The 27,240-nt window shown below is 33.9% G+C and overlaps 1 protein-coding gene across 7 annotated transcripts; it reads left to right on the forward strand.

Moving 5' to 3' along the window:
- The first annotated feature begins 9 nt into the window (after positions 1 to 9).
- Cadps (calcium-dependent secretion activator 1) lies at positions 10 to 26,619 on the forward strand. 7 transcript variants are annotated; one of them, XM_015168484.3, is made up of 25 exons: positions 10 to 416; positions 1,472 to 1,841; positions 6,901 to 7,021; positions 7,315 to 7,482; positions 8,038 to 8,213; positions 8,285 to 8,516; positions 9,891 to 10,141; positions 10,257 to 10,271; positions 10,853 to 11,083; positions 11,148 to 11,292; positions 11,356 to 11,462; positions 11,541 to 11,716; positions 11,824 to 12,030; positions 13,131 to 13,267; positions 13,336 to 13,523; positions 13,590 to 13,879; positions 13,946 to 14,058; positions 15,431 to 15,676; positions 18,509 to 18,665; positions 18,828 to 18,969; positions 20,180 to 20,350; positions 22,671 to 22,980; positions 23,099 to 23,479; positions 24,735 to 24,874; positions 24,936 to 26,619. In XM_015168484.3, exons 2-25 carry the CDS (start codon positions 1,513 to 1,515, stop codon positions 25,138 to 25,140), a joined length of 4,638 nt encoding a protein of 1,545 aa, XP_015023970.1. In that variant the 5' UTR covers positions 10 to 416; positions 1,472 to 1,512; the 3' UTR covers positions 25,141 to 26,619. The 7 variants fall into 7 exon arrangements, with proteins under 7 accessions (XP_015023970.1, XP_015023974.1, XP_015023972.1 ...); XM_015168486.3 differs by having other exon boundaries at positions 11 to 499; XM_015168488.3 differs by lacking the exon at positions 10,257 to 10,271 and having other exon boundaries at positions 10 to 499.
- Positions 26,620 to 27,240: the final 621 nt, after the last annotated feature.

The following is a 27,240-nucleotide window of genomic DNA, read 5'->3' on the forward strand; positions in this document are numbered from 1 at the left end:
AACCCGGTGGCGGGGTTATCGGAACTATCAAATTTCGTATTCTTGGCAAAAGATACCATAAAATTAAGATTTACGCCGGGAATGGAATACTTGTGAAAAACTAAGTGGAATATAAACCATTCTGACTCATTTGCACGTTCAATAACTATCATACTTACACAGCTAATTTCCAAACATGCATCGGCAAACCACCACGAACTATCGAAAATATGTACAAATATTTCAACCAGTATTTGCACAAATTGTTTAATCTTTTGGCAAAATCATAGTTAAGTAGTAAAATAAAAAATGATATTAAGGTTTCAAGTAAATAGGACTTGGGCAACCATGTTCAAATGGTTTTAACATTACTGTTGATGACAACGAAAAACCACCCCAAACCAATACGGAAATATTCATACAAATCTGTTTAGTTGGTACTGTGAAATTTAAATATCAATAATGGAAAATAAACTAGTTTAAAAAATATGCGATATTCTAAACAAATCTTTTTTAAAGTGTAAGTGTAGTGATTTAAAAAATCGAATCAGTGAAAACAAATACACATACATGTGACAATGTCTTGTTTTTTGGTATTAGCAAAAGTGGCACAAATTCGTATATATATGTATATGTGTATAGGGTGTTCACTCTCCACCCACTAGGTTGTGTGTGTGTGTGTGTTATGCTTAAATGCCGTAGATAGCAAATTTTAGTTAAAAATATGTTGAGGGCTTTAGTATACTTTCATTATTGACAATAGGGGAAGTCAGTAACTAAGTTTTTTCGCATTGAAGCATACAGTCCCCGAGCTATTTCGTTTTCCACCCTTATTAGTAACACATGGCTAAAACTGGTTCAAGGCGGGTTGGGGTTCCTCGGGTTTTGGCTATTCAGTGCGAACGCACTTTTAGTCCCCTACACCCAGCATACATTGTAAACATGTCGTGGCATACCGACATGACGGCCACTTCTTGTACAGTATATATTTATGCATATGTACATATGTATGTGTACATTGTATATATACATGTTTATTTATATTTATATGTATATATGCATATGTATATATATATATACATGTATATGCATATGTAGCTATATATGCATAAGTATGTATATGTATTGAAGATGATATTTGAAAAAACCGTAACTATTTTGCCAAGAGAATTTTTTTAGATATCTGATTTTTAAAACGATATGTATAAATTCTGATCTATAATGATATATGAACCCGCCGAACGAGGAGGATTTAGTTTATTTTTGCATCCAATTTGGCATTTAAAATCTCGTTGTTTATTCGCAGATTAATAAGTCCTTTAAACCGTCTTAAAGTTTAGATAGCGAAAAAGTTAATTTGTAAATAGTTTTGATGGTTACAATTAGAAATGCAAAGGCTGCACATAAAATGTGTAATATACAACTACTACATATGTATTCTAGTTAAAGTGTGAATATTTTAGCAAAAAGATTCACCGTGAATATTTTTTAGGGCCCGTCAAAACATTTAAGTGATCAACCATTTACTTGGCCATGATAGACCCAAGCTCTAGTGAAGAAGAGGGAGACGAAGAAACCGTCGCAAATTTGCCAAATAAAGGACGTATTGGAGCTCCACAGAAAACGGTCGTACCTGTAGCCGCACCATCAACATCAACAGCAGTTGCAACCATACCTATTACTACATCCGGTCCTAATACCCATAATGGCGATTTTCAATCAAACCAAAGACCATCAAATACTTCTGGCGGAAAAAGTCGATTTGATGGCAACGAAGGAGGAGTAGGATCAACAAAAAATGATCAACACCAATTTGGGACTGAAGGAGGCAGCCTTGAAGTTCCCAACAATGTAATTCCAAGGTAGTGTGAAAACTCAAAACAAACTTGTGTACAATAATGAAAACCATGCCTGTAGAAAACTCAGTGCACTGTTATCGGTAAATGTATTTTTGGCTTGCAATTTTATGGTGCACTGATTTATTTATTTACATACATACAAGTATATATAAACAAGTAAGAGTGCTCCAGTCCGCACTGCAGTAGCATTCAGAAAAAAAAACACACCTATATCAGTTCCTTAGTTTAAACAATCCAAAGCTATTCGAAGCAAATTTTGATTTCACAATCTCTTCCGTATTTTCTTTACTTAATGAGCGTGTTTCAATAATATCATCTTCTTCTATTTCTACAATACGCTATGTTTTTTGTAAGTTTAGGTAAGCGATTTTTAAACAAATTATTTAATCACTGTCTTTTTTTTTTATTTGGACACGCAAGGAAAAGGGTAATCATTTACTATAGGCTCTTCATAAAGTGAGACAACAAGCATAATATATAATATACAAATTGATTACTTGTCCGCATAGCAGGATGTAATAGTAAAATATGAATATGTTAGTAATATCAAAGACAATATAAGAACTAAGATGAGTAATGCCCATACATTTGAGTGCGTCGCAAAATTTCTAGCCCGGCTTTCCCGCATTCGCCAGCCGACTGGCTCTTCGTCTCTAAAAGGCAGACGAACGAATGCCGAAGTCGCGGCTTGTTGACAGTGTTGCCAAGATTTTTGCCAGTCAAATCTGGTTATCTTAGGATTTTTATACCCTGAACCCATTAAAAATGGGTAAAAGGGTATATTGTATTTGTGCAAAATCCAAATGTATGTAACAGGCAGAAGGAAGCATCTCCGACCCCATAAAGTATATATATTCTTGATCAGCACCAATAGACGAGTCGGTCTAGCCATACCCGTCTGTCCGTATGTATGAACGCAAAGATTTCAGAACCTATAAGAGCTAGGGACTTGAAATTAGATGTTGGTGATCCTAATGCCTGCGCAGATCGAGTTATTCCGATAATCGATAACTTACTCCGTTTCCAAGCAGTCGATAAAAATCGATATCGATATCCTGTTTTATATATATATATATATACATTTGATGTTGGAAGAAGGGGAATCAGAGTATCCCCTAGTCAGGAGGTCCCGACTAGAAGCCCTTACTTGTTACTCTTTACTCTGTAAAGTTTCGAGATCGAATTCATTTTCATTCAGACATTTTATTTGAAACGGGTCTTACACTCTTTGATTTTAAAAATTCCTTTCGCAACTATGGTATTGGTTATAAATTAAATGCGGTTTTATGAAAGTTTTTTTGTTTTTTATCCGATTGGTTTCAAAACAATATTCAGAGATCTTTGTGAATATTCATTTAAGACATGTTTAAAACCTTTCGCAAAACCTATCCATCTCTGATGATAAATGTGGCGTTCTCATGGCTGTATCGGTTGTAAGTAATTCGCAAAGATCCCAAAGAAAAAAAGTAGGAGACTCTAGTCGGAAGTTGCCGACCAGGGGATACCCTGAACCCTCTTCATTCAACACCAAATGCAGCTAGCGATACGAGCTCGTTTGCTTTGGCAGTAATAAAAATAAAATTAAAAAAAAATAGATTCTTCAATAAGAGACATTCTTGTAAGAGACATCGATATAGCAGCAAATTGCTATGCTGTTGATAGAATTCAAAGCGGTTGCGCATGAATGTGTGTGTGTACATGTATGCAGTATTCTCTGAATTTGCGCCAGCTGCCCCATCCAATTGCGGAAATGCTTCCTTTTGCCTGTTACATACATGTGCTTCTAACCTAGTTTCAATGGGTTCAGGGTGTAATAAAGATGCGCATGTTTTGAGATCTTCGCGTTCATACATTCGTACGGACTCGGGAAGATCAACTTAGCTATTGATGCTGATCAAGAATATATATGTACATTATTGTGTCGTAGATGCTACTTTCTGCCTGTTACATACATTTGCACAACTACATATTCTATCGCACAATAAGATCTGCTGATCATCCAAGAGGAGCGGATACTGTAAGTAAAACACGTCTAAATTTTTACGAACATCTCTGGTTTTGAAGCCGATCGGATGATAAAAAAAAAAACAACAAAAACCGTTTAAATTAGGTCTATGTAGCGCTTTAAGTTTAAGGGTGATTGGACGAAACCTGAAACTTCGCCTTTTGGGTATGTATTTATATTTTCCTCAACGTAAAAAACGAATCAAATTAATATTCCATAAGTGTGATACACGTATCTAATTAATTTTCTGCACGGATGGTTAAAAAAACATTTTACCACCTTTTCCGCCAATTTACCACTGTTGCGATTGGAACTTTTAAAATCGCTAACACATTTTCAACATAAAATTATATTATGAAATATTGTGTGCCTTAAGATGTTGCGGACACAAAAAGGGCTACTAAAAACCGAAGTTAGCGCCATTGAAGAACATGCTCGCGTCAAATGCATAAATCGACCTGTGCGCACATCCACACAATACATGCAGATGTATGTTTGTATGTAGATCTCGAGTGCAGTGAGAACGAAATGCACGCAAGATCACAAAGCAACAAGCCAGGGCGAGGAACACTGCATACCGTTAACACATGTGTCTCTGGGCTGTAAGGAAACCAAAACAAACATACATATACATATACGGGAATTGTGCATTGATCGAGTTACGGCTTGGCACTGATCATTCGGGACTCGGCTCGGCTCGGCTGACACTCTGAGCAGTATTATTCTCTCTGGGCATAACAAAATGGACGCAAGCACTCAAGGGGGTTCATTTGCAACAGAAATTGTGTCAACCACTTATGTATATTATAGTATACAGACTTAAAGTCCAACTGTATATGTTTCCATCGAGGCATAACACAGTTGATGCAAAGACAATATAAACACTAAGATGAGTAACGCCATACAACAAAATGCTACTATGCAGCTTGATTTTTTGAAAATTGAGAACGAAAACGAAATACAAAATAAATTAAGGAAATAAAAGTGCAAATTTGTTGTTTTCAAAGATACATTTAATTAATTTTTATTTTATTTTTTTTTGTTCGAATTATAAACACCGCGAGGAGGCCATTATAATTATAATGGGGTCAAAACTAAATATGACCTTCGAGTATACTTAAAATGTAATTGTATTTTTTAGCACTCTTTTATTTCTTTATTGGAGAATGAAAATAATATTAATTTAATTTAAAGAATATATGTAAATATTTGCATCGACTTAGAAATACATATTTCGGAGTCAACCTCAGTACACAAAATGCATTCATATATCAACACAAATTTGGGATAGGTCATGATCTGCGCTAGAAAACTAACAAAATTAATTTCTTGCCAGCTGAAGCCAGAGCAGTGAATAACAACACATACATACATACTTTAAAGTTATTATGCATGTATAATTCACGCATAAAACGAAAGGTGCACGCACGCTATTGGCTGAGACAAGAACTTTTGTCGAGCATACACTGTCCAGAAAGAAAAGTGAAATCAATCTATGTGTGCTATTTTCTTAACATAGTTATTGCGCAAGAAGCGCCTTGTGTAAAAATTATATAAGTTCTTAAATTTTCGTGTAAAATTAATCGTTAATATATAGGTTAAAATATCATTTAAATAAAGCATGCATTTCATGGATAAAGCACAAGCACTTTGCGTCGATCGTAAGTTCTAAACTTTTTTGCTCAATGTACTTCGAAAACGAAGCGACGCAAAGCATCATCGACCAGCTTTGCTGAAGGCAGGCTGGCGACTAACTTCGTAGCTCGTGTCAGCATCAGCAAGCCGCGACTTCGGCATTCGTTCGTCTGGTCTTTGGAGAACGAACAACCAGTCGGCAGGCATGCCGTACGAAGCCTCAAAGGCCAGATGAAAGGCCAGGCTAGAAATTTTGCGTCGCATTCAAATGTATGGGCGTTACTCAACTTAGTGTTTATATTGTCTTTGGTTGATGGAATAAATAATAATACCCTCTGCCAGGGTTAAAGAGAGGATTGAAATTTATTTGAGGAACTTTGCATTTTTGTTAGACCATTAGTTTGCCAGTTAAAGTTCAAAATCATGTTACGACAGATCGTCAGGGCGATTTTATAATCAAACACACTCGCCTAGAACACTCTTACTTGAGCTTAACTCATTTATTAAGATAAAATGAAATTAGACTTTATTTTCACCTTACATTTATGTTCCACATCAAAATTATTTTAATTGCAAAAATTAACTCCTTTTAATATTTTTTCGGCTCTACGTTCGTCCAAATCTTAAACACATGCACATGTATGTACATATCAACAAAAATAAATACAATCAAACTAATTGGCACATCGTTTATCTGAAAAACAATAATAAAATACAACAATTCCAAAATGGATTGCATCTATAACTCACACATGCATCAAAAATAAAAAATTTGTTTAAAAACATAATTTTTTTTATGTTTACTATATATATATATATATATATATATGTATGTGAATATATATTGGAGTACATAAAAATTCATGTGACGCATTTAATATAAATTCCATCGATTGTTGAGTCGATGGTTTGTATTTGCACCTGAATTGGCCATTCCCGACAACTACTACCTATATAATCTGAACCAAAACATCCATAACGACCATCGATTTCATCATCATTGCCAATACATATTTTAACATCTGAACACGAATACAAATCACATGGTCTGTGGTTGTTCGGTTTAATTTTGGCGCATAGAGCGAGGCCAACCCATAAAGGGCACGGCGGTAGTAAAATTATAATTCAGCAATTGTGCCCGGCAACAAAGTCAAGTCATCAGCAAAGTCAACACCATTATGAAAATCAACATCACCATTACAACTATCAAACTGAAATATCATCCCCGCACCCAAATTTCCACGGTCAAAAGGCTGCTGCTGGCGGTGTAGCTAGTAGTGCAAGTGCATTCAATGTGTCAAGAATTAAAGCTCCTTCGCACCTTTTGAGCACTAACAGCAGCAGTGGGCGCTCGCAGTTAGAGGGCCCCTTTCAGAAGGTAACTCAAAAAAATAATAATCAAACGTTGCTATCATCGTCTAGTGGTATTTCGCAAGAAACACTGAGCCAAAGTGTCGGATCATCGCGAGCTAACTCGCTGCCACGCCCTCTTTCGCCATCACCATCTACTGCAAGCGATAAACATGATGGAGGCGATCCACATGTAAGTAGGATGATAAAATCAATTTTTATTATTTTATATTTTATTTATTATAGTATATCATTACTTCAGGCAGGCTTTACATTTGCTTTCGTTATATCTTTCAAACTTATCTTTCATATTAGCGTTTACATACTAGGCTTACTAAGTATCGAATGAAATGTGTTAATGTCGGAACCATCCGGCAGAGTTAAGTTAGAGTATTTTTTTGATTAGAAGTTAATAAAAAATCTTGTGTTTTTCATTAATATGCCCATAAGAACTGAACTTCTCAAACATCTATATTTTTGTAATAGGAGAAACACGAGCGCGAGGAGGAGGAACGCAAACGCCGTATTCAGTTATATGTGTTTATATCGCGTTGCATATCATATCCATTCAATGCAAAACAACCTACGGATATGACTAAAAGGCAACCGAAAATAACAAAACAACAGCTAGAGATAATAACACAACGATTTCAGGTAAACCTATTAAACAATCTTCAGATAACTATAACTAGCATAATGGTCTAATAGCTAAGAGATATGATCGCAAGAAAGAACACTCAGCTTCAGGTGCTGCATATTAGAGATCATGGCAATTTAATACATTTTCTGCTGCCCTTTTTTGTTGGATGATAGAGTAGCTCAATGGTCAGAAGCACACTAAAGCGGGCTATTTCACAAGTCAATGTTGATTAGTTTACATGGTGAAGAAGTGATTGTCCGCTGTAAAATGCTAGATCCGTATAAACTGTCCAGCCTGCTTTTAAAAATTGAAACTTGGTAAAATTGAAAAAAGATTGCTTAAGTCGAACCGACTAAGATGTACCCCACAAAAAATGAGCGTGGATGATGGGAGAGTCTACATTCTAAATTGGAATTCTGACCGTTTTTTTTCTTGAGCAGATCGAAAACTCTGGGTTTAGGGATTAGAAATATAAAATATGTATTCTCGTTTCTCTTACGCACATTCGCTTGAATAGTAATTAAATTGAAATGGAATAATTTAAAATATAACTGATTTATGTTTTCAAGGCGTTTTTGAAGGGTGAAACGCAAATAATGGCTGATGAAGCCTTTCAAAATGCCGTACAAAGCTACCATGACGTATTTCTAAAATCGGAACGAGTTATGAAAATGGTTCAGTCTGGAGCATGTTCGCAACATGATTTTCGCGAAGTTTTTCGCAATAATATTGAGAAACGTGTAAGGTAAGTACTTAGCACAACACACCATAAGAATTTATTGAAGTTCGTACTTTATGTAATACTATTCCTTAAAGATCCTTACCAGAGATTGACGGACTAAGTAAGGAAACTGTATTGACATCTTGGATGGCAAAATTCGACATAATCCTCAAGGGTAGTGGCGAGGAAGATACAAAACGCCCTTCGCGCATGCAACAATCTTTGAATAGTGAGCTGATTCTCTCCAAAGAGCAACTTTATGATATGTTTCAACAGATTTTATCTGTGAAAAAGTTCGAACATCAAATCCTCTTCAATGCCTTGATGGTAAGCATAACTTATCGTTTTATGGAGCATTAGGCGTATGTACCAACCCCATTATGTACTTATTATGAAACAAAAACGAAACCGAAAATCTTGTGCCCTCTCGATAACTAAAAGAACGTAAAATGAAATGTGCCATTTTTGTTCGTATAGTGTGTATATGCATACATCAGAATTCGATTGTGCTGTTCTTCACTGCAGTCGCTACCAAAAAATTATATAATTATTTTACATGCGTCAACCATTACTGACCAAAACATATGTTTAAATATTTTTAGACGTAGATCCTGTCAATGCCCGCGCCGTTTGACTTTATTTCTCGTGATCGATAACTGGCCCCGTTTTTCAGCAATCGACAGGAATCGATTGGTTTTAATAGCAAGTCATCAAATCTGATATGTAGCTTTTACCACTAACCTGGTGCGATAGCTTTAAATTAAATAAATTAATTTATTGAAACTACACACCAAATTAAGCCACAATTTAATGCAATTATACTTGGTTTGCGTAACTGACAACTTCACCATACCATATACAATAAAGCCTTATACCCATTTTTAATAGGTTCAGGGTATAAAATGGATCCGACTATTGCATGCTTTTAGGATTTTGGTTTTATTTTGTCAAACCACTGGCCAACGTCAAAAGTGGTTTCAAGTTGAGACCCAATTAAAAATTACCCAAAACAACCCATATTCCAATCAATTAGTTAAATAAGGTGAAGAAAAAGTACGTGAGGGTGACTCCTTGGCTATAAGTTCTCGCGTTGCTAAAATTCCCTGGCTACATGAGCTGGAGTGCCAACAAGCTACGGAGTACACTGTCCAACAAGATCAAGGGCAATACTTAGGAAATTAAAGAAATTGGTTCGAGTCTGAGCCTTGCCTACCGGAGGACAATATGATCATTGGGTTCGCCGATGACATTCTGACATCTTGTGACGATGGCTAAGAAACTTGACGATGTCACCATTAGAAGGAGTGCGGCCATTGATAAATTAGTTGCTTAAAAATGGAGATAAAAACAAATAGAATATCAATTGCAATTATATCGTATGCCGTGCTCTGTGTATTTGCTAATAATTCAGTAAAGTTATTTTTTCATTGAAAGGAAAATCTTGGTATGACTGTGGTTGAATGGAATTGCAAAATTGGAGCCGATACAGGGAACTAACTTTACTATTGCAAGTGCATTTTGTGTTGGTAGATAAGGTTTAGGACACTCCCGACTAGAGCACTCATTTATATATATATATATCTTGTTAGTAAGATTGGAGAAATTGTATGCTCAGGGATTCAACTGTAGAATTATATTCCTTTTATTCATAAGTCTGCATATATTTAAAGGTAATTATTTTTTTTTGTACAACTTTACTAGCTCGATTCTGCTGATGAGCAAGCTGCGGCCATCAGACGAGAATTGGATGGCCGTATGCAGCGTGTGGGAGAAATGGAGAAAAACCGAAAACTTATGCCAAAGTTCGTGCTTAAAGAAATGGAATCCCTTTACATCGAGGAATTAAAATCTTCTATTAATCTACTGATGGCGAATTTAGAATCACTTCCGGTATCAAAAGGGAATATGGACAGTAAATATGGGCTACAAAAATTGAAACGTTATAACCACAGGTAGGGCGATCAATCCACAATATCGACCTTTAAACAAGTACGAATTTAATAGTGTGTCTTTATATATTTATATATATATCTCTCTCTCTTCCTCGTTTTGATAAAACAATTGCAGCACACCATCCTTTTTGTAAGTTCTTTTTATTTTGCAGCTTAAGATAAGTAGGTTAAAAAAGTTGCCAGTAGTTCAGGGTTAAAACGTCGTCATTATCTTCAATTCGTGTCTTTTTTCATAACTTTATGTATGCTTAGAAAAATTCATAAAGATGCATAGTTATGAAAGATGCATAAACATATATAAGGTGTTAGAAATCTGAGTTTTTTATATTGGTTGTTATATGTGATGTACAAAGGTGGATACCTAGGAGGTTTTGAATAAACAAACAAATGAATCAACTATCGGATTTTACACTCCCTGACTGAAAAGTTGGGGTCTAAATATGTATAGCATAAAGTTTTCGTCGGATCATTCACGCCAAATAAAAAAAATAAAAAACATTCAAACCCTAGTTTCTTAAATAATTCTGTTAAAGAATCAATGAATAGAAACAGGAGAGAATTTATTTGTATTTCAGTAGTAGTAACGTGAGACTATTGAATTAATAAGCTAAAAATAAGCAGCTTAATTTTCATATGTATATATTCGACCATTAATATGTTTACAAAAATGTATGGAATTAATTTTGTTGGTCATTTATATTTTATAATAAGAAAAATGATTCTGCGTTCCCATGGATCCCTTTCCAAGCTAGAAGGTGACTCAGAAGATGGTACTACACAGTTAACCAAATTGGATGTTGTACTTACTTTTCAATTGGAAGTAATTGTAATGGAAGTAAAAGGCCTTAAATCTTTAGCCCCGAATCGGATTGTGTACTGTACAATGGAAGTTGAAAATGGGGAAAAGCTTCAAACTGATCAAGCCGAGGCTTCAAAGCCTATGTGAGAAAAATTCCTTGTGCAATTGGTGGCAATTTCGCTAGATTATCTTTATTTTCGTATACAGGTGGGATACTCAGGGAGACTTTACTACTACTCATCCTCTGCCTGTTGTAAAAGTAAAGCTGTACACAGAAAACCCTGGAATGTTGGCGCTGGAGGACAAAGAGTTAGGAAAAGTTACCATTAAGCCTACACCACTTTCTTCCAAAGTGAGCTATATTCTAAGAAAGTACACGTTACTGGATTTCAATTAATATTTTGTGTCTCTAAAGTCACCTGAATGGCACCGTATGATCGTTCCCAAAAATCTGCCAGACCAGGATGTACGGATCAAAATAGCATGCAGACTCGACAAGCCATTAAATATGAAGCATTGTGGGTATGTAGAGGAATACGACTATATTAATATGGTATATAACTAAATATAAATAACTTGGCGTATACAATACAACCGTAGGCATCTTTTCGCAATTGGAAAATCTGTATGGAAAAAATGGAAGCGTCGTTACTTTGTTTTAGTTCAAGTCTCTCAATACACATTTGCAATGTGTAGCTATAAGGAAAAAAAATCAGAGCCGTCCGAGATGATGCAGCTTGATGGATATACAGTCGATTACATTGAAGCTGCTAGTGGTATATGCAAAAGAATCGTATTATTATCATCTTGCTGATGTTTTCTCATATTTTGAAACATGTATCAATGTTTTCAAAAATTTGTTTTTTTTTTTTGTATTTCATAGCCAATCTCATGTTTGGTATCGATTTGAATGGTGGCCGATTTTTCTTCAATGCTGTGCGGGAAGGAGACAGTATTGCATTTGCATGTGACGATGAAAATGAGTGTAGCCTCTGGGTGATGGCAATGTATAGAGCAACTGGTCAGTCACACAAGCCCACGCCACCTATTACACAGGATAAAAATTCGGCTATGTCTAAAATTCAAGGTGGTAAGTTACCAGATTAAAAAATGTAATATAGCTCTACTCGAAGGTTTACATCTAGGAGTTCAGCCTTACTTTCCTCCTTATTAAAATATGTATAACATTATTGATCAGGGTTGACTTTCCAAAGAGGGTGAAAAAAGCATTTGTAACTTGTTTGATTAAATCCGATTTTTCGCCGGTTCTTAAAACTAGCCATACTCAGTCCATTAGTTTTTGCTCTTATTACATTTTATGCTGTCATAGTATAATTCTTTGGTTAATAACACATTTTATGTATATACTAGCGGGTATAGCCCGGCCTTGCCCGTGGCACGTATAAAATAAATGTTCTCAAAAAGCTTTGAAAACAATTTTAAAACTAATCGGACGGTAAACAAACAACTTTCATACAAACGTTTTCCGTCAATTTACCACTGTTCCGAGTGGAATCGTTAAAACACATATTCATTAAATTTGTATGTATAGCTTTAAAAATATTTGTGAAGGAAATCGGAAAAAATTAAAACATCACCAAAAAAATCCATGAATTTCACTTTACACCGAGGATGCTTTGATTCTGGGAAAAATGTAAAACACGTCTCAAATTATTTTCCATATAGATCCTTGAAAATAAATTTGAGGGCGAAACGTCATCCACCAAATCTTTGAACCCCATTTCCACTAAGGAGGATCACATATTTGTAAAAGTGTGAAACACCCCTGAAATGAATTTGAACAAAGAACTTTTAAATTAAGTTTGAGACCGATCAGATGGTAAACAAAAAAGTTTCGTACAAACGTTTTTCGTGATTTTTCCATATCTGCGGGTGGGATTTCCGAAAATCCGTCTTAACGTGCTCTAAGGTGCACGTTAGGTAACTACAGTGAAAATTTCAGCTCTTTAGCTCTTACGGTTTGGGCTGTGCGTTGATCACCAATCAGTCAGTCAGTCAGGACAAAGTTTTATATATGGAGGTATAAATAAATGCGACTTTTTGAGGCTATCCATATCTACATTTCAGTTCGTATACAAACAGGGTTCGCGTTTCGCCCAATTGATAGAATTGTTTGCTGTGATAGTTTGCATTCTATGGTCAATAATATATTGTGTACACATAATTTAGATGCGGATAAAGCACGCAAACATGGAATGGAGGACTATATAAGTGCGGATCCATGTACTTTCGATCATGCTAGTTTATTTAAGACGTTACAAAACTTAACACTCGAATATCGACTAAATGATCCATACGCATCTCTGGTAAGCTATTTAATTTCAAATAAAATTTATATTTCGTTTATATGTGTATGTTACTTCATATTTTATAGGGATGGTTTAGTCCGGGACAAGTCTTTGTTTTGGACGAGTATTGCGCTCGATACGGTGTACGAGGGTGCTACAGACACTTATGTTATCTTTCCGACCTTTTGGATCGTGCTGAGAAACAGCACATGATTGATCCCACATTGATTCATTATTCGTTTGCATTCTGCGCTAGTCATGTGCATGGCAACAGGTAATGTATAAATGCTTATTTGTGTTTTTAAAAATAGGACTCCATTGACTAATAACAATTTTGTAGGCCTGATGGAGTAGGCAGCATAACCCATGAAGAGAAAGAGAAGTTTTCTGAAATAAAAGAACGTCTGCGCCAGCTTCTTGAGTTTCAAATAACAAATTTTCGATATTGTTTTCCTTTCGGTCGCCCTGAAGGAGCATTAAAAGCTACGCTGTCTTTACTTGAAAGGGTTCTAATGAAAGATATCGTTACCCCAGTACCACCGGAAGAAGTGCGTCAAATGATTAAAAAAAGCTTGGAGACCGCTGCTCTTGTAAACTACACACGGCTTTCGGCGGAAGCAAGAATCGAAGGTAACCTATAGATTGAAATTGGCATTGTTCAGTCCATTAATAATACCATATTTATTATTTTCGCAGAGGATCTGCGGGGTGAACTTATTGTACCGCCACCAAAAAAATTAGAGGATTTAATACACTTGGCTGAGCTATGTGTTGATTTGTTGCAGCAAAATGAAGAGCACTATGGTGAAGTAAGTTATCGTCAGCATGAAATAAGATTAGAAATAAAAAATCAATATGTATGGGTTACACGATAGTCTTAGTCAATGTAAGTATAATGCAAAACTTCATTCTGTATTCTTTCACATTTACACAAATGTCGGAGTATATACTCCGTCCACAATCCTGCTACGACTCAACTGTTTTTTTTTTAGGTGTTGTTTAAATGTCTGTAGGCAAATATGTATCTACATTGTAATGAGCAAACAATGTTATGAATATGTGGCAATAAATGTTTCTGTCTATTGGAATGCTCACTCAGATCTCGCAGCACTCCTCCTTATGCATTGTATAATACTGTATTAATTAGCCTATGTACTATTCGTATTAACTAAAATTACTTTTATATTTTGACCTGTTCTATATCTTTATAACACATGTGTGTACTATTCGAGTTTACTTTGTGTCTTCGTATGTATTTATGTTTTTCCCCTTCCTAAACCCCAGCATCCATTGATTATACTTCGTGTAAACATGCATTACCCTGTTTTCACATCAATTTATCTATATCCACATATCAATTTATTTGTACTATTTATTCTTTGTTGATCATAACTCTCTAAGAGGGGCTTACATGCATATTCATATACATATAAGACAGGAATAATAGATTGGATATCTTTGTTTACATTCGGCGAGACGTGAATTACAAATCTGTTCAGACATTGTAATGTTTATTTAATTCATTATTACATTGCAAATTAATAGACTGTTAGCTTTTAAATTTAAAATGTATTATTATTTGAATTATATGGTCGCAACATACATTTTTACCCAACATTCGTATTCAGACCCGAATCCTCAATGTTGGCGTAATGTGTTTCAGTTCTACTAAGATCGAAAATGGCTTTCAGACTGCAGACTTACCTAAAGCACTTATTATAATTAAGAGCAATATTAATATCAACATTTGCTTTAATACTACAATAGCCACTAATTCATTTATATATTAATAAAAAAATACATGCATGTATTTAAATTGCGGAAGATTTCAGTACGTTATATAACATTTGTTTGATTAAAAAAAAACTATTCAAATACAGATGCGTGCACATGCCATTGATACCGATTTAATTCTTGTCCGCCAATATTAACAAGGGTCGAAGTACATCGTCTAAAGGAAATGTGTACTTGTCTCTATGTTATAATATTGTACAATTATAATTCGCAAATGCAATTCTAAATGAATTTTCGTAATTTAGCAAAAACGAAATGCATTGTACTTTACTAACGTTATCAAGATGAGGATTTCGAACCATCTTGGATTAATATTCTTGAGTAGTATGTAGCTATAACTCGTATGTAGTACATTTGTATTTGTATATACTCGATTTACACATATAGCTTCGCAAACACGACAAAAAGGAAAAACTTAAAACAATAAAGGAAGGCGGCGATGGCACAGGCACAGGCACAGGAACCATAGACGGTCGGGTCGATGCTGCTTCCACTGTTGCTTCCGCCACTTCAAACATGGACCAGGCATCATCGAAAGGCACATTGGATGTCGCTGCCGGTATCTCTGACGGACCGCCCCCATTTCGTTACTGTATGCCCACACATGCGGTATACACATCGCCAGTACCAACGGCACGTACTCCTCTTAATACCTGTACAAATCAAGATTTTTTTTCTCACAAGAACCTCGTAAGATAGACAACATAACAATCCCATATATGAACACAAATATTTACATACAAACATCAACTTTCATAAAAATACATATTGACGCATACACATATGCTTATTTTAATTGCGTATATCTCAGCATCTTACACCAATAACAAATCATACAGAAATTTCGGCATTTTTACATATTTGCACTGCGACATCAGCCTATAAAATATTATGAAAACAATGAATTGTTTATCTCAAATGGAAAAATATTAAAAACTATATCATATTTCACAATAAATCGACTCTCTAAGAAAAATATTGGATACAAAAAAGAACATTATTACGACAAATGGATTTTATCAAATCATATCTAGAGTAGTGAAAACAGCAACGAACATCTGCCATGGAACTGCCAAAAATTGCTATTGCTATATAATGATATTATTGAAATTAATAATTGCACTTGCTATATAATGATATAATATTAATTTTCTATATATTTCTATATTAAGCAAAATTTGCATACAATTTATGATACTGCAGAACGATGATGCAAACTGAAAGTTGTTTTTTTAAGAAACAAATTTTCAGAAGCTACATTGCATAAGTAGTCGATAGTATTAATATTACTTATGGTTTTCTCTAAAATGTAGATTCTAAGTGGTGTTGGCGATGTTTTCAGCTTTGTGAGTTAAATTTCTTTGCATATATACATACAATAATATTTCAAAGAGAGAGTCGATAAGTATAATAATATAATAAAATGTTAAAGCTTGTAAAAAGAGTACCAGTAGTAACTAGAAAGATAGGGCCTGGTATTCTAAACATGATCATAATTTAAGTTTATGATTCAAATTCCGGTTTCCCAATTATTATTTGTAACATTATGTTGATGTACATACACTGTATATATTTCGTAATATTTGCTTGATCTTATTGTGATCGACTTACATTATCTAAATGCATGTAACAATGCCAGCCAAAAATGGCAGAGCATGACTCAGAAATGTATATGGCTTGTTAACCGACACATCGTACAGAAGTATTTACTTCAGTTGCTGTTATCCATTTAATAGGTTAATACTCAATACTTTTAAATATCCTCTTTCTCTCTCTGACTCTTTGTCTCTCTCTTTGTATCTTCTTTGTCTATATTTCACTGGGCACTTCGGATTTGAGGCTTTTACTTAAGTAACAAATTTCGCATCCATACTACAGAACACATTTGCCAAGTTTTCCAAAGTCTGGGTCCTTGACTAGAGAAAAATCATTAGATAATAGATCGAACGCAACATTGTTTTGAGGTTACAAAAATAGAAAAAATATATATAAACAATGTCTCCCCAATGAAGGCCTTAAAGTGTTACATATTCGATGTTTACATCTTGAACAAATGCCCAAAACTGTTTGCATTACATTATATACATTTTGATTTTTCCGCGATCTTCGAAATGGCAGCAATTGGGGTGGTACAACAACTTTTCCCGATTCCAAACTATTATACTACCAATTTTTGAATACCATTGCAGACATACAAGGAAAACAAAGGAATTAGTGTGTTTCGTAAAAATATCCTTGACAAGGATTCATTAATATTCGACTGATACGTTCTTTACCCTTATTACAAGTCAGTGTAGTCAGCGGGCAGACAAAAGAAAGAAATTTAAAAACATAATATAAGCTGGAAGACGATTGTGAAATTTAGTTTTCAGTCATTTTTCATGAGCCAATAATATAAAGAGCTTTCACCTCAATTTAACAACTTTTCAAAAGCAGATACTTAATGATAATATTGACGATAGTGGTTTCCAAAACTGCATGTGTGTCGTACTTAGGATCCTAAATTTCTCTTATGGTGATTACGCTTACCTCCTAGGTATAGTACCTATGAAAAATGAATAATATTTAATAAATATGTTTCAATAACCAATTCTATTTTCTTTAAAGTCACATCAATACATTTAAATACTTACATGTGAACCAAATGCACGCACTCATTCCTTTTGAGCACAAAAACAAAATCCATTATCAAAGAGGAAACACTTGCAGAAAATGTTTCTGTTTGTGTTTGACTGTCGGCTCAATTACTTAAATGCGTTTTAGTGCAAGGTGATGATCTATATATACCTGTATTTAAGGCTGTCTGAAATATGGTTTACTTACCGCAGGGAGTTGGTTCGAAACGTAAACCGAACCATCAACCTTTTTAACATTTTAAGAAGTTGTCCTCGACTGCGTGTTCGGTTTATTTTCATTACCACTACACTTCATTTATCCGTTGATTACTGGGTATAAATATATAAATATTTTCCGTATCTTTAATTTTTTCAGCAGTTCAGTTAATATGTATAACTTTTTTTTCATACAAACACCTGAAAATGTTCTCTCCAGAAATTTAATCGGGTTTCATTAGAAAATAAGCTTAATACTATATTTTTATGTTAACCATTTATTAGATAAATAAAAAAATGTCTGCAAGTGTGTAAGTATTTCGGCTTACCGAAAATACGTAGAAATAGTTATAAATTTGTATCAAGTTAAAGTGGTCATGACTGCGAAGATAATTATTATTGTCTGGCTTCATAGACCTTGCTTCTTTTTTTTTCATGTGCAATATTCATTTTAAATAGATATATTTCATAATATAACAATCCAATATATATATAATAATCGTCAAAACAACAATATTAACCGCTTTTCGTTATTAAAATATATTTAAAATAAGAAAGAGCTTACATTGTCCAGTAACTTTACAACTTGAAGTGCATTTGTTTTTTATATTGACTTTATTGTTTTTATCTATAGGCGTTTGCTTGGTTCAGCGATCTACTGGTTGAGCATGCGGAAATATTCTGGTCTCTTTTTGCAGTTGACATGGACCGAGTTTTGTCCGAGCAAGCACCAGATACATGGGACTCATTCCCACTATTCCAAATTCTTAATGATTACTTAAGGTCTGATGGTAAGTTTTGAATAGATTTATTTTTTCTAGAACTAAACATACATATGTTTCATAATAGTCCTATGAGCTACATGCATATGTAAAATGTTTTGTTTTTCATTTAATATAGGCTAATTTAGAATATTTATTTATTAATATGACATAATGAACCTTATCAAACAGATAACTTGCGAAATGGACGGTTTCACCAGCACCTGCGTGATACCTTTGCACCGTTGGTGGTGCGATACGTGGATCTAATGGAATCCTCAATAGCTCAATCGATTCATAAGGGCTTTGAGAAGGAACGTTGGGAAAGCAAAGGGTAAGCGGTCCCATCACATTCCACAATTAAAATTACCAAAATCGCATTCAAGGTCTCACATAATCAAATTAAAGAGTCGATTGTAAATGCATAGATACATCATTAAATCTACAACACAGTTGACAAGAACATACTAAAACGTCAAAATTGTTTCAAAACTAAAAAAACCAAGCAGCATTTTGTTTTTGAAAATATACCGATCGATAAAACAAATATGTACAAATAGCAATGTATTTATCCAGCGGACCTAACTTTCGCAAATAATATCGCATATTGGCAAAATGCCAAGCCTAACCCAGACAAGACTCTCGCAATGAAATCGGAAAACAATAGCACTATGATGTATATTTCGTTCAGTTTTTGGTGAAAGCGAAGGTTTCATTAACGATAATCGCAAGGGCTAGCGAGCCTTTGGTGAAAAGCTGTCCTGTGACACGTTGACAATTCAATATATTACACTACATATTTTTACATATTATTTATATAATATATAAATTCTTATTTCAATATGTACGAGTGTTTTGCGATACAAAATATCCCACCCGTTCCCAGCGCATATACGAGCACATTTCAGGGCATTTTATGAGACGCTCGCAAAAGGCTTTTATGTTGATCCGCTGGGTATTTATAAATGCAAATAAAATATACATGGAATTGCCTTCATTGCAAGAAAACAAATTTTTAAAATGATATATTTTCCTCTAAACTGTCCTAACTGGCTGACTGATTGGTTAATAAACGCACAGAGTTAGAAAGCTGACACTTGAACTTTAAGTAATTTATATGATGAGGTCATGGAAATTTTACCGACATGTATGGTAAATTCATGAAAAACGTGTACAAATTGTTTGTTAATTATCCGATCGGCTCTAAACTTATTTTCGAAATCGACTAATTCTGGAATTAAAGGAAGTACGTGTACATTTACATGCACCAGACACAGCTGTGTTATACCCACTAATATATATCACTCATGCAAAACTTTATTTAATAATTATTTATAATAGTTTGTTATATATAATATTGATGTGTCTATGTGTGGGTGAGTTTCTCGTAATTTATGTTATTCGATGTTGAAATGGGCTTACGAATTGATAAGCGTAATTAGGCTTGGTACGTAGGTTCATCCTCTGTTCCTTGACTCATTTCATATTTTAAAATTCAATATGCCGCTCATATTTTCTATTTCCATATTTCTGTGAAAATTTAGGATAAACGCTGCTTTGAATCCAGCCGCATTAAACAATGCCGCCCAGGCGCTAAACACGGCAGCTCTCAACCCAGCGGGGCTGCTGAGCGGCAAGAAAGATCAAGTCAATTTTTATGTACCGAAGCTACCAAGGCGCACAGCTGCACCTGCGGCAGCCGCTGATGAAATGAGGTTTTTAAATGATGCACCTACCTAAGAAACTTACGTAGCCACACCCTGAAAATATGTTCTCTTTGCATTTTGTTGTTTTCTGCCAATTATCATGCATTGCATTACCCAAGAGTTGATTTATCTAGAGCTTTAGCAAGCATAATTCATATTTATGCATTTCACTATAAAATTGAAATACATGCAAATGTAAATTAATGTTCATTTTATATGTAATGCTAACGATTAGAAATTTAATAATTATAGCTTTAATAATACTACTTATAATTACTGCCACCTCCACAACTATCACCACCACGACTACCGATGAAGAGTTGCTTCCTTAATAGTACCATATACATACATACATACATATGCGCATATCCGAACTGACATACAAACATATATATGTATATATTTTATGGTTCTTTTTATTTTCTGTTTAGCCACATTATGTGTCGTTCGAGAGCGAAACACTAAATTTATATATTCCTTGTTCCGGAAAAATGGGATTTATATTAATTATACAAATTTGGAGTTCCCTTGAAATTCTTTATCGTGAGTTCCAGTAATATGGCAGATATGCATGTACTTAGTGCAATTACAATAAAAATTTTCGGCTTCATATGGTGCAAGCTTATTGCCTGACTAGCAATTTCCCTGTGCATATTATTCATTTGCATTAACTTAGACACACAAAAACAGCCGTACTAACACGAAAGGTTTGCCCCCTTATACTAACTACTCTAGGTCCAATATATCAACTACGTTTATTGTCTAATAAGCTATATTCCATTAAATACATTTGCTAAGACTATTTTGCTGTTTTCTTTTCATGAAGCGGAAGGAGATATCCAACATGTGGAATATATATAATCTGCATTTTTTTTTTATACTAGAACCTAGATCTTATATTTTACTTTTTATTGCCTTTAGCTCTTTTAATCACAGAGATATGATTATAAAAGTGCGACCAAGATTCGATACATTGATTTGAGGATAAAAGGAGTTATCGAAAAACAAAAAAATTTACGTACGGTATTCGAGCATCTTATAGTTATAGATATCACACGCAGGTAGAGACTGGCGGTGGTGCCTTTTTTTATGAATTCGGGGTTTCCTTGGGACATCTGCATTTGTGTTTACAACGATATTATTATAAGCCTATAAGCTTAAATGATATTTGATTTATATACGCTTTAATTAATATAAAATATAAGTTCATAACAGAATGTGGCACTATAAATTTCAGTAAATAAATATTAGCTATTTATATTCTTCACATTGTGCGTGCGCTTATTACCTATAATCTTTGTCAATATAAAAATCACCACAATGGCAATACTACACCTTTAATCAGTATTAGCAATTATGTAGAAAAGCATCCCTTTCAAATTTTTGTAGTTGCATTGCTTGCTTGAAGTTAATCGCCGATATTTGTAATTATATTATTATTCTATTGGTTGCATTATGCTCAAATAAAATAGATGCTGAGAATTCAATTTCGATGGATATTATGTGAGCGTTAATGGATGGGCGAATTGAATCGCTAATTAAATTATATTTCCAAGCAAAATATATGGAATTCAATTTTTTTATAATCTTAATAGTCAAGCTCCCTTATCTTTTTATAAGCATTGCAAATATTTTTCCAAATAACCATTCCTTGTACTTTTCGAGGGTAGTTATATTAAAGACCGTATATTATTCACTTATTTTGGGCAAATCTTTAAAGAATTATTTTCGTATACCGATACTTTTAACTTTATAAATAATACTAAATTATTTAAAGTAAAGATGAAAATCCCTTTATTAATACAATAGTTTAAAGGGCTTTGACCTCACTGAATGTTATTTGAAGTTCTTCCATTCTTTTTTATAAATTTCCCCTGAATCAACAGGAATTTCTCGAGGAGGGTCGATATTTGTGAACATGTCTTCCCAATTATCATGCTGAGCTTATGTATTGAAAGACAAACGTCCTTTTATTCGCGTTTTTTTTTTTGCGATGCATCTTAAGATACATGTCTTATACCGTTGGCTTCTTGAAAAATAGGTTGCGAACCAAGTTCGTTTTCTAAAAACTCAACCAAAACTCCATCCAAAATGTTGACATAATCTGTCGACTTTATTTCGGACGTGATTGTGCATATGGTCGCAATTGTAACCTAGCTTTCTGATAATAAAATTAATAATAATTTATATGATTATGTACGTATATAAATATGTATAGTGTATAGAGAGATTGCTCAAGTAAAATATATCGTTACATGAAATCTAATAGTAAATATTAATAATAGATTATAAATAATTTGATTGTCTTCCCCATTTTTTATACGCACAGAAATGGTTGTGCAACTTCCGAAGACCTTTTCTGGAAACTAGACGCACTGCAATCCTTTATTAGAGATCTGCATTGGCCAGATGCCGAGTTTCGTCAGCATTTGGAGCAGAGACTGAAGATGATGGCTGTTGATATGATTGAGCAGTGCATACAGCGCACAGACTCTTCCTTTCAGTCTTGGTTAAAAAAAAATGTTGCCTTTATATCGACCGATTATATTATACCATCAGAGATGTGCGCTATGGTAAATGTGATATTAGATGCTAAAAACCAAAGCTTTAAATTAACCACCATCGATGGTATCGATCTGGTAAGTAAATTTTTATGATGTTGTATGATGTATGTTCTTAAATATAAACTACTACTCAATAACGACTAACCTACTTATACACTAAATTAATGATTATTATATCAAAATAAAAAAACAGTACAAATTCCACGCAAAAATCGATGATCAAATCGACAAAGCGAATGTAGCGATGACACAAGGATTAAGTGGCAAACTTATGTCAGTGCTAGAGTCGACTTTGTCGAAGTTGGCGCGTTACGATGAAGGTAGCCTCATTGGCTCGATTCTTAGTTTTACAAACGTGTCCAGCTCAGGAAAAGATCTGGGACAAGGCTATGTGAATTTTTTTCGTAACAATATGGATCAAATACGCGGCAAGATAGGTGATGACCTATGGACACTGAACTTCTTTGAGCAGTGGTACTCTCAGCAAATAAGTATGCTCTCCAGCTGGCTATCAGAACGTTTGGACCACGCCCTACACTATGCACAGGTCACGTCTATCTCTCATATTATAAAGGTAATACTAAAACGCTACTACTTCGTACAAAACAAGATAAGACTGCAACCTTACTCATTTCTGGTCGACTCATTAGGGGCCCAAATGACGAAAATAATTTGAACAAAGTGGAATCTGTCTCATTTTATTCAAATGCGTATCAATTTAACACTAGCCCTTTACACTTTAGTTCTTTCTAAATTGTTAATATTTGAAGTAGTTTAATTTGTAAGTATTCAAAACTATTACATTTATTTTTGCAGTTTCCTCGATATAAACAAAATGTTGCCTGTCGCTTTTGAAGCTGAAGAGTAGCAGCATTTTGTAATGAAAGCTTACAATCTGGCAGCAACCCAAAAATCCAGCTTTTTAGTTATATTTAACTAATATAATCATATTATACTGTTCAATAATAAGTCATCCATAGTCAGCCAAATTTCCGAGCTTTATTCCTTAAAAATAATTACCGTCAGTAGACTTCAATATGCAAAATCTCTTTTAATGCTGTCGATATTTTTTTAAATTAAGGCTACAAACCAATTCAAATATACATAATTTTTTTGTAACTTTTAATAAAATCTCAATCGAAACCAATTTTTTGCTCAATAAGTATAAAAAGCTTACGCCCCATTTTGGTAAATACCTACTTTGTATTTACAATTTAAACAAGTAAATGGTTCTAGTCGGGAGCTCCTTCTACCTGTTACACACATTTACATTTTGCACAAATAAAATATACCCTTTTTACCCATTTTTAATGGGTTCAGGGTATAAAAAAAATTTGGGATTTTGTAACCAGATTCATTAACAGGCGTATGAGCTAAATGTAAAAAAGCCCAATCATAATATATTATACTGTTTTTTAATAACGATACCTGCTATACGCGAAGGAAATCTTATTTGTCCGCTAAGCCAGCTATGCCCCGATTCACAGAGTCGTAATAAGCCTTTATAGTTCAATGGAATATGGTAGTCAGTCATAAATAAGTAAAATAATTTAATTGTTTGTGGGCATAAAGAAAATGCCTCCTGCTGCCTGCTGTATAATCAGATATGCAGAAAACGTATATAAGCTTTTTTCATCCATTACATGTTTTTCAGGATTCTTTATAGCTATATTTTTTTAATTTGATTTAAAAAAATTCAATATTTGGCTTTCCCAATACTTTGCAAAAGTTATGTTGCATCAGAAATCCAATATCCAATTTAGTTCTGTTAATGAGAACTTTATCTAATAAAATAGTTGCTACAAATATTGTTTACATTGTATCAACAGAAAATTTATTCAGACTTTGAGCTTCAAGGTGTTCTCGAGGACAAGCTAAATTCTAAAGCATATCAGACAGTTATACAACGAATGACTGCTGAAGAGGCAACCTGTGCGCTGAGCATGCCAGAAGGCACCGATGGTGATGAGTAAGTAGGGTCGATGGACATAAAAGTACTTTGCTAATTATTGCTCTATTAATCAACAAAGAAATTGTGACGATATCCGCAACGGTGACGAAGAGGATGGTGGAGATGATTCTGGCGCTCACGCAGCGCGGAGCCTCCCAAAGCCAAAGACGGGAGCTGCCCAAGCTGCGGCTGTCACCAACGTAGTCGCTGGTCGGGTTGGTAATTTACTTGGTAAAGGCATTGGCGGACTTAGCTCAAAGCTGGGAAGCGGCGGTTGGTTTTGAATTTTAAAGGAAACAAAGTGGCCATCCAGGATGAAATCACATATTGACGTCCAACTTCTGATGGCAGCTTCGTAGCTATTCTGAGCCAAGTCCACTGTCGTATCAATAATTCTTCGACAACAATAATAATAGATATCAATAATACAATAGTCCGTGAATGTAAAGAAGATCTTTAAACACTAGCTTTTAAATACAAATATTATTAAAAAAAAACTCGATTATGGAGAGCGTTGTAGCGGACATATTTAATTATTTTATATAAAAAATCAATAATTTCGATTTGAAAGGACAGTTCTTTCTGGTAAGAATTATAAGCACTATCATTATCTAAAATAATTTGATCTTAATCGAGTTAAAAATCAATACTTACATTTGCAAAACATAATTACCTCTTTAATAATATTACACGATAATTAATGAAAACTATTATTAATTATTAATTATTGGTACATGCATATTTCTTCATCAGACGCGTTGCTGGTATGTACAAGGAGTACGTAAAAATAAACCAATCAATAAATTGTACACTTTAAAATATATTTTCCACTCTTCCAATTAATAAAAGCTTATTATGTGCAATGTTTAGATTAAGGCCTTAAGAAATATCTCAAAGTGTATTTTATTTGTTCATCAGAATATTTGTTTTATGCTTGCGAAGGTAGTCACAATTTGTAGATGTTTATATTTTATTTAAATTAGCAAACCGAACAACCATACATTAAAACAAGTCTCTTAATTTTGAAGCTATTTAATAAAACCTTTTTTTGCTGCAGATAATAAATAAATATGTTAAAGTAGACCGAATCGGACTACTATTTCATATAACTGCCAAAAAACTTTGTTATTTTCAAGGTATTTTAGCGAAATAAACCAACTCCAAACCTAACTAAGCTCGTAATATATGAGTAAGTACTAATCAGATTCAGACAACTGTTTAATACAAATAAGTACAAAGCTATTATTGTATAAACACATGTTTGTCAGGGTATCAAATAGTCGGAGCTCCGAAACTACCAAAAGACCGTTATAGTGAATTTAAAAATATATTCTTTTCTTTATAAAATTTGTAAGAGAATTACGTTTAACTTAATAGCTTAGACCCTAATCTATAGAAACATAATCAATGTTCATACGTACTTAATTACATACTAAGTTGGCCTTTACCACAACATTTAATTGAACAATTTTTTTTTTGCAATTGGAAATTGTTCTCTTACTAAGTGCAAGATATGGCTCACGATACAATAGGCTCCTTATCTATCAGATGAATCGACTTCAATTTATATTGCGCTTACGTTTCAGTAATGAAAATAACGTATTTAGTATGTACAAATATTAATCTCTATTACCTTATCTTAAAACAAGCGTGTTTAATCATATAAGAATGAGTATAATAATATAGATGAATTTATATTCCAATACTAAATATTTATGCGTTGTAGCTATGATTACTTTTGTTCAATAAACCAACTTTATGCACATATATAAAAATATACACATGGAATATATATTATATTCAAATGCATACATGAAATGTATATACATATTTATATGCAAATTAAAATTAACGTTTATTCTGAAAAGCACCAGCATAATTATTTTGTATAGTTAACGCGAAGTAAAAAAGAAAATTGTTGCTTGGAAAACTCAACAACAACAACATATAAAAATAATGCTTGACTTTGAGTTGATTAGATTAGAGTTGGGAAACCTCTCTAAAAATTCCTTGTCGTTGAATCTTTCCAAGTATAAGAACTTTGATTGAGAGGATAATTTTCTAGGAACCATCGCCTAAATGTGGCGAGTCATTTTGGCTTATTATTTGGATCTATTTTTGTTAATGCGGGTTGTCTGTGCATTTACAATTTTCTGATAGCATCACCTAAACGATAGACGTGTTTTATTTGCCCGCCGGGCCATTTATGTCCCTTTTGCGCAGCTACTTAATTTTGTTGTGTTGTGTTGTTAAGTAAGTATTAAAAACAATCTTAAAGAGTAAAAGATCATGGTGCACAGAGTCAAATGCCTTACTGATGTCAGTGTAAATGACGTTAATTTCATTTAACCAAAGAAGTAAATTCTTTACGAATCAGACAACTC

The sequence above is a fragment of the Drosophila virilis genome, chromosome 6, assembly GCF_030788295.1.
Source record: "Drosophila virilis strain 15010-1051.87 chromosome 6, Dvir_AGI_RSII-ME, whole genome shotgun sequence".
Classification (NCBI taxonomy): domain Eukaryota; kingdom Metazoa; phylum Arthropoda; class Insecta; order Diptera; family Drosophilidae; genus Drosophila; species Drosophila virilis.

Coding starts and splice junctions, on each gene's coding strand:
- Cadps (XM_015168484.3), top strand. CDS start 1,513: ATGATAGACCCAAGCTCTAGTGAAGAAGAGGGAGACGAAGAAACCGTC. Junction 1,842..6,900: donor CCCAACAATGTAATTCCAAG/GTAGTGTGAAAA, acceptor ATCATCGTCTAG/TGGTATTTCGCAAGAAACAC. Junction 11,463..11,540: donor TTAAATATGAAGCATTGTGG/GTATGTAGAGGA, acceptor ATACAACCGTAG/GCATCTTTTCGCAATTGGAA.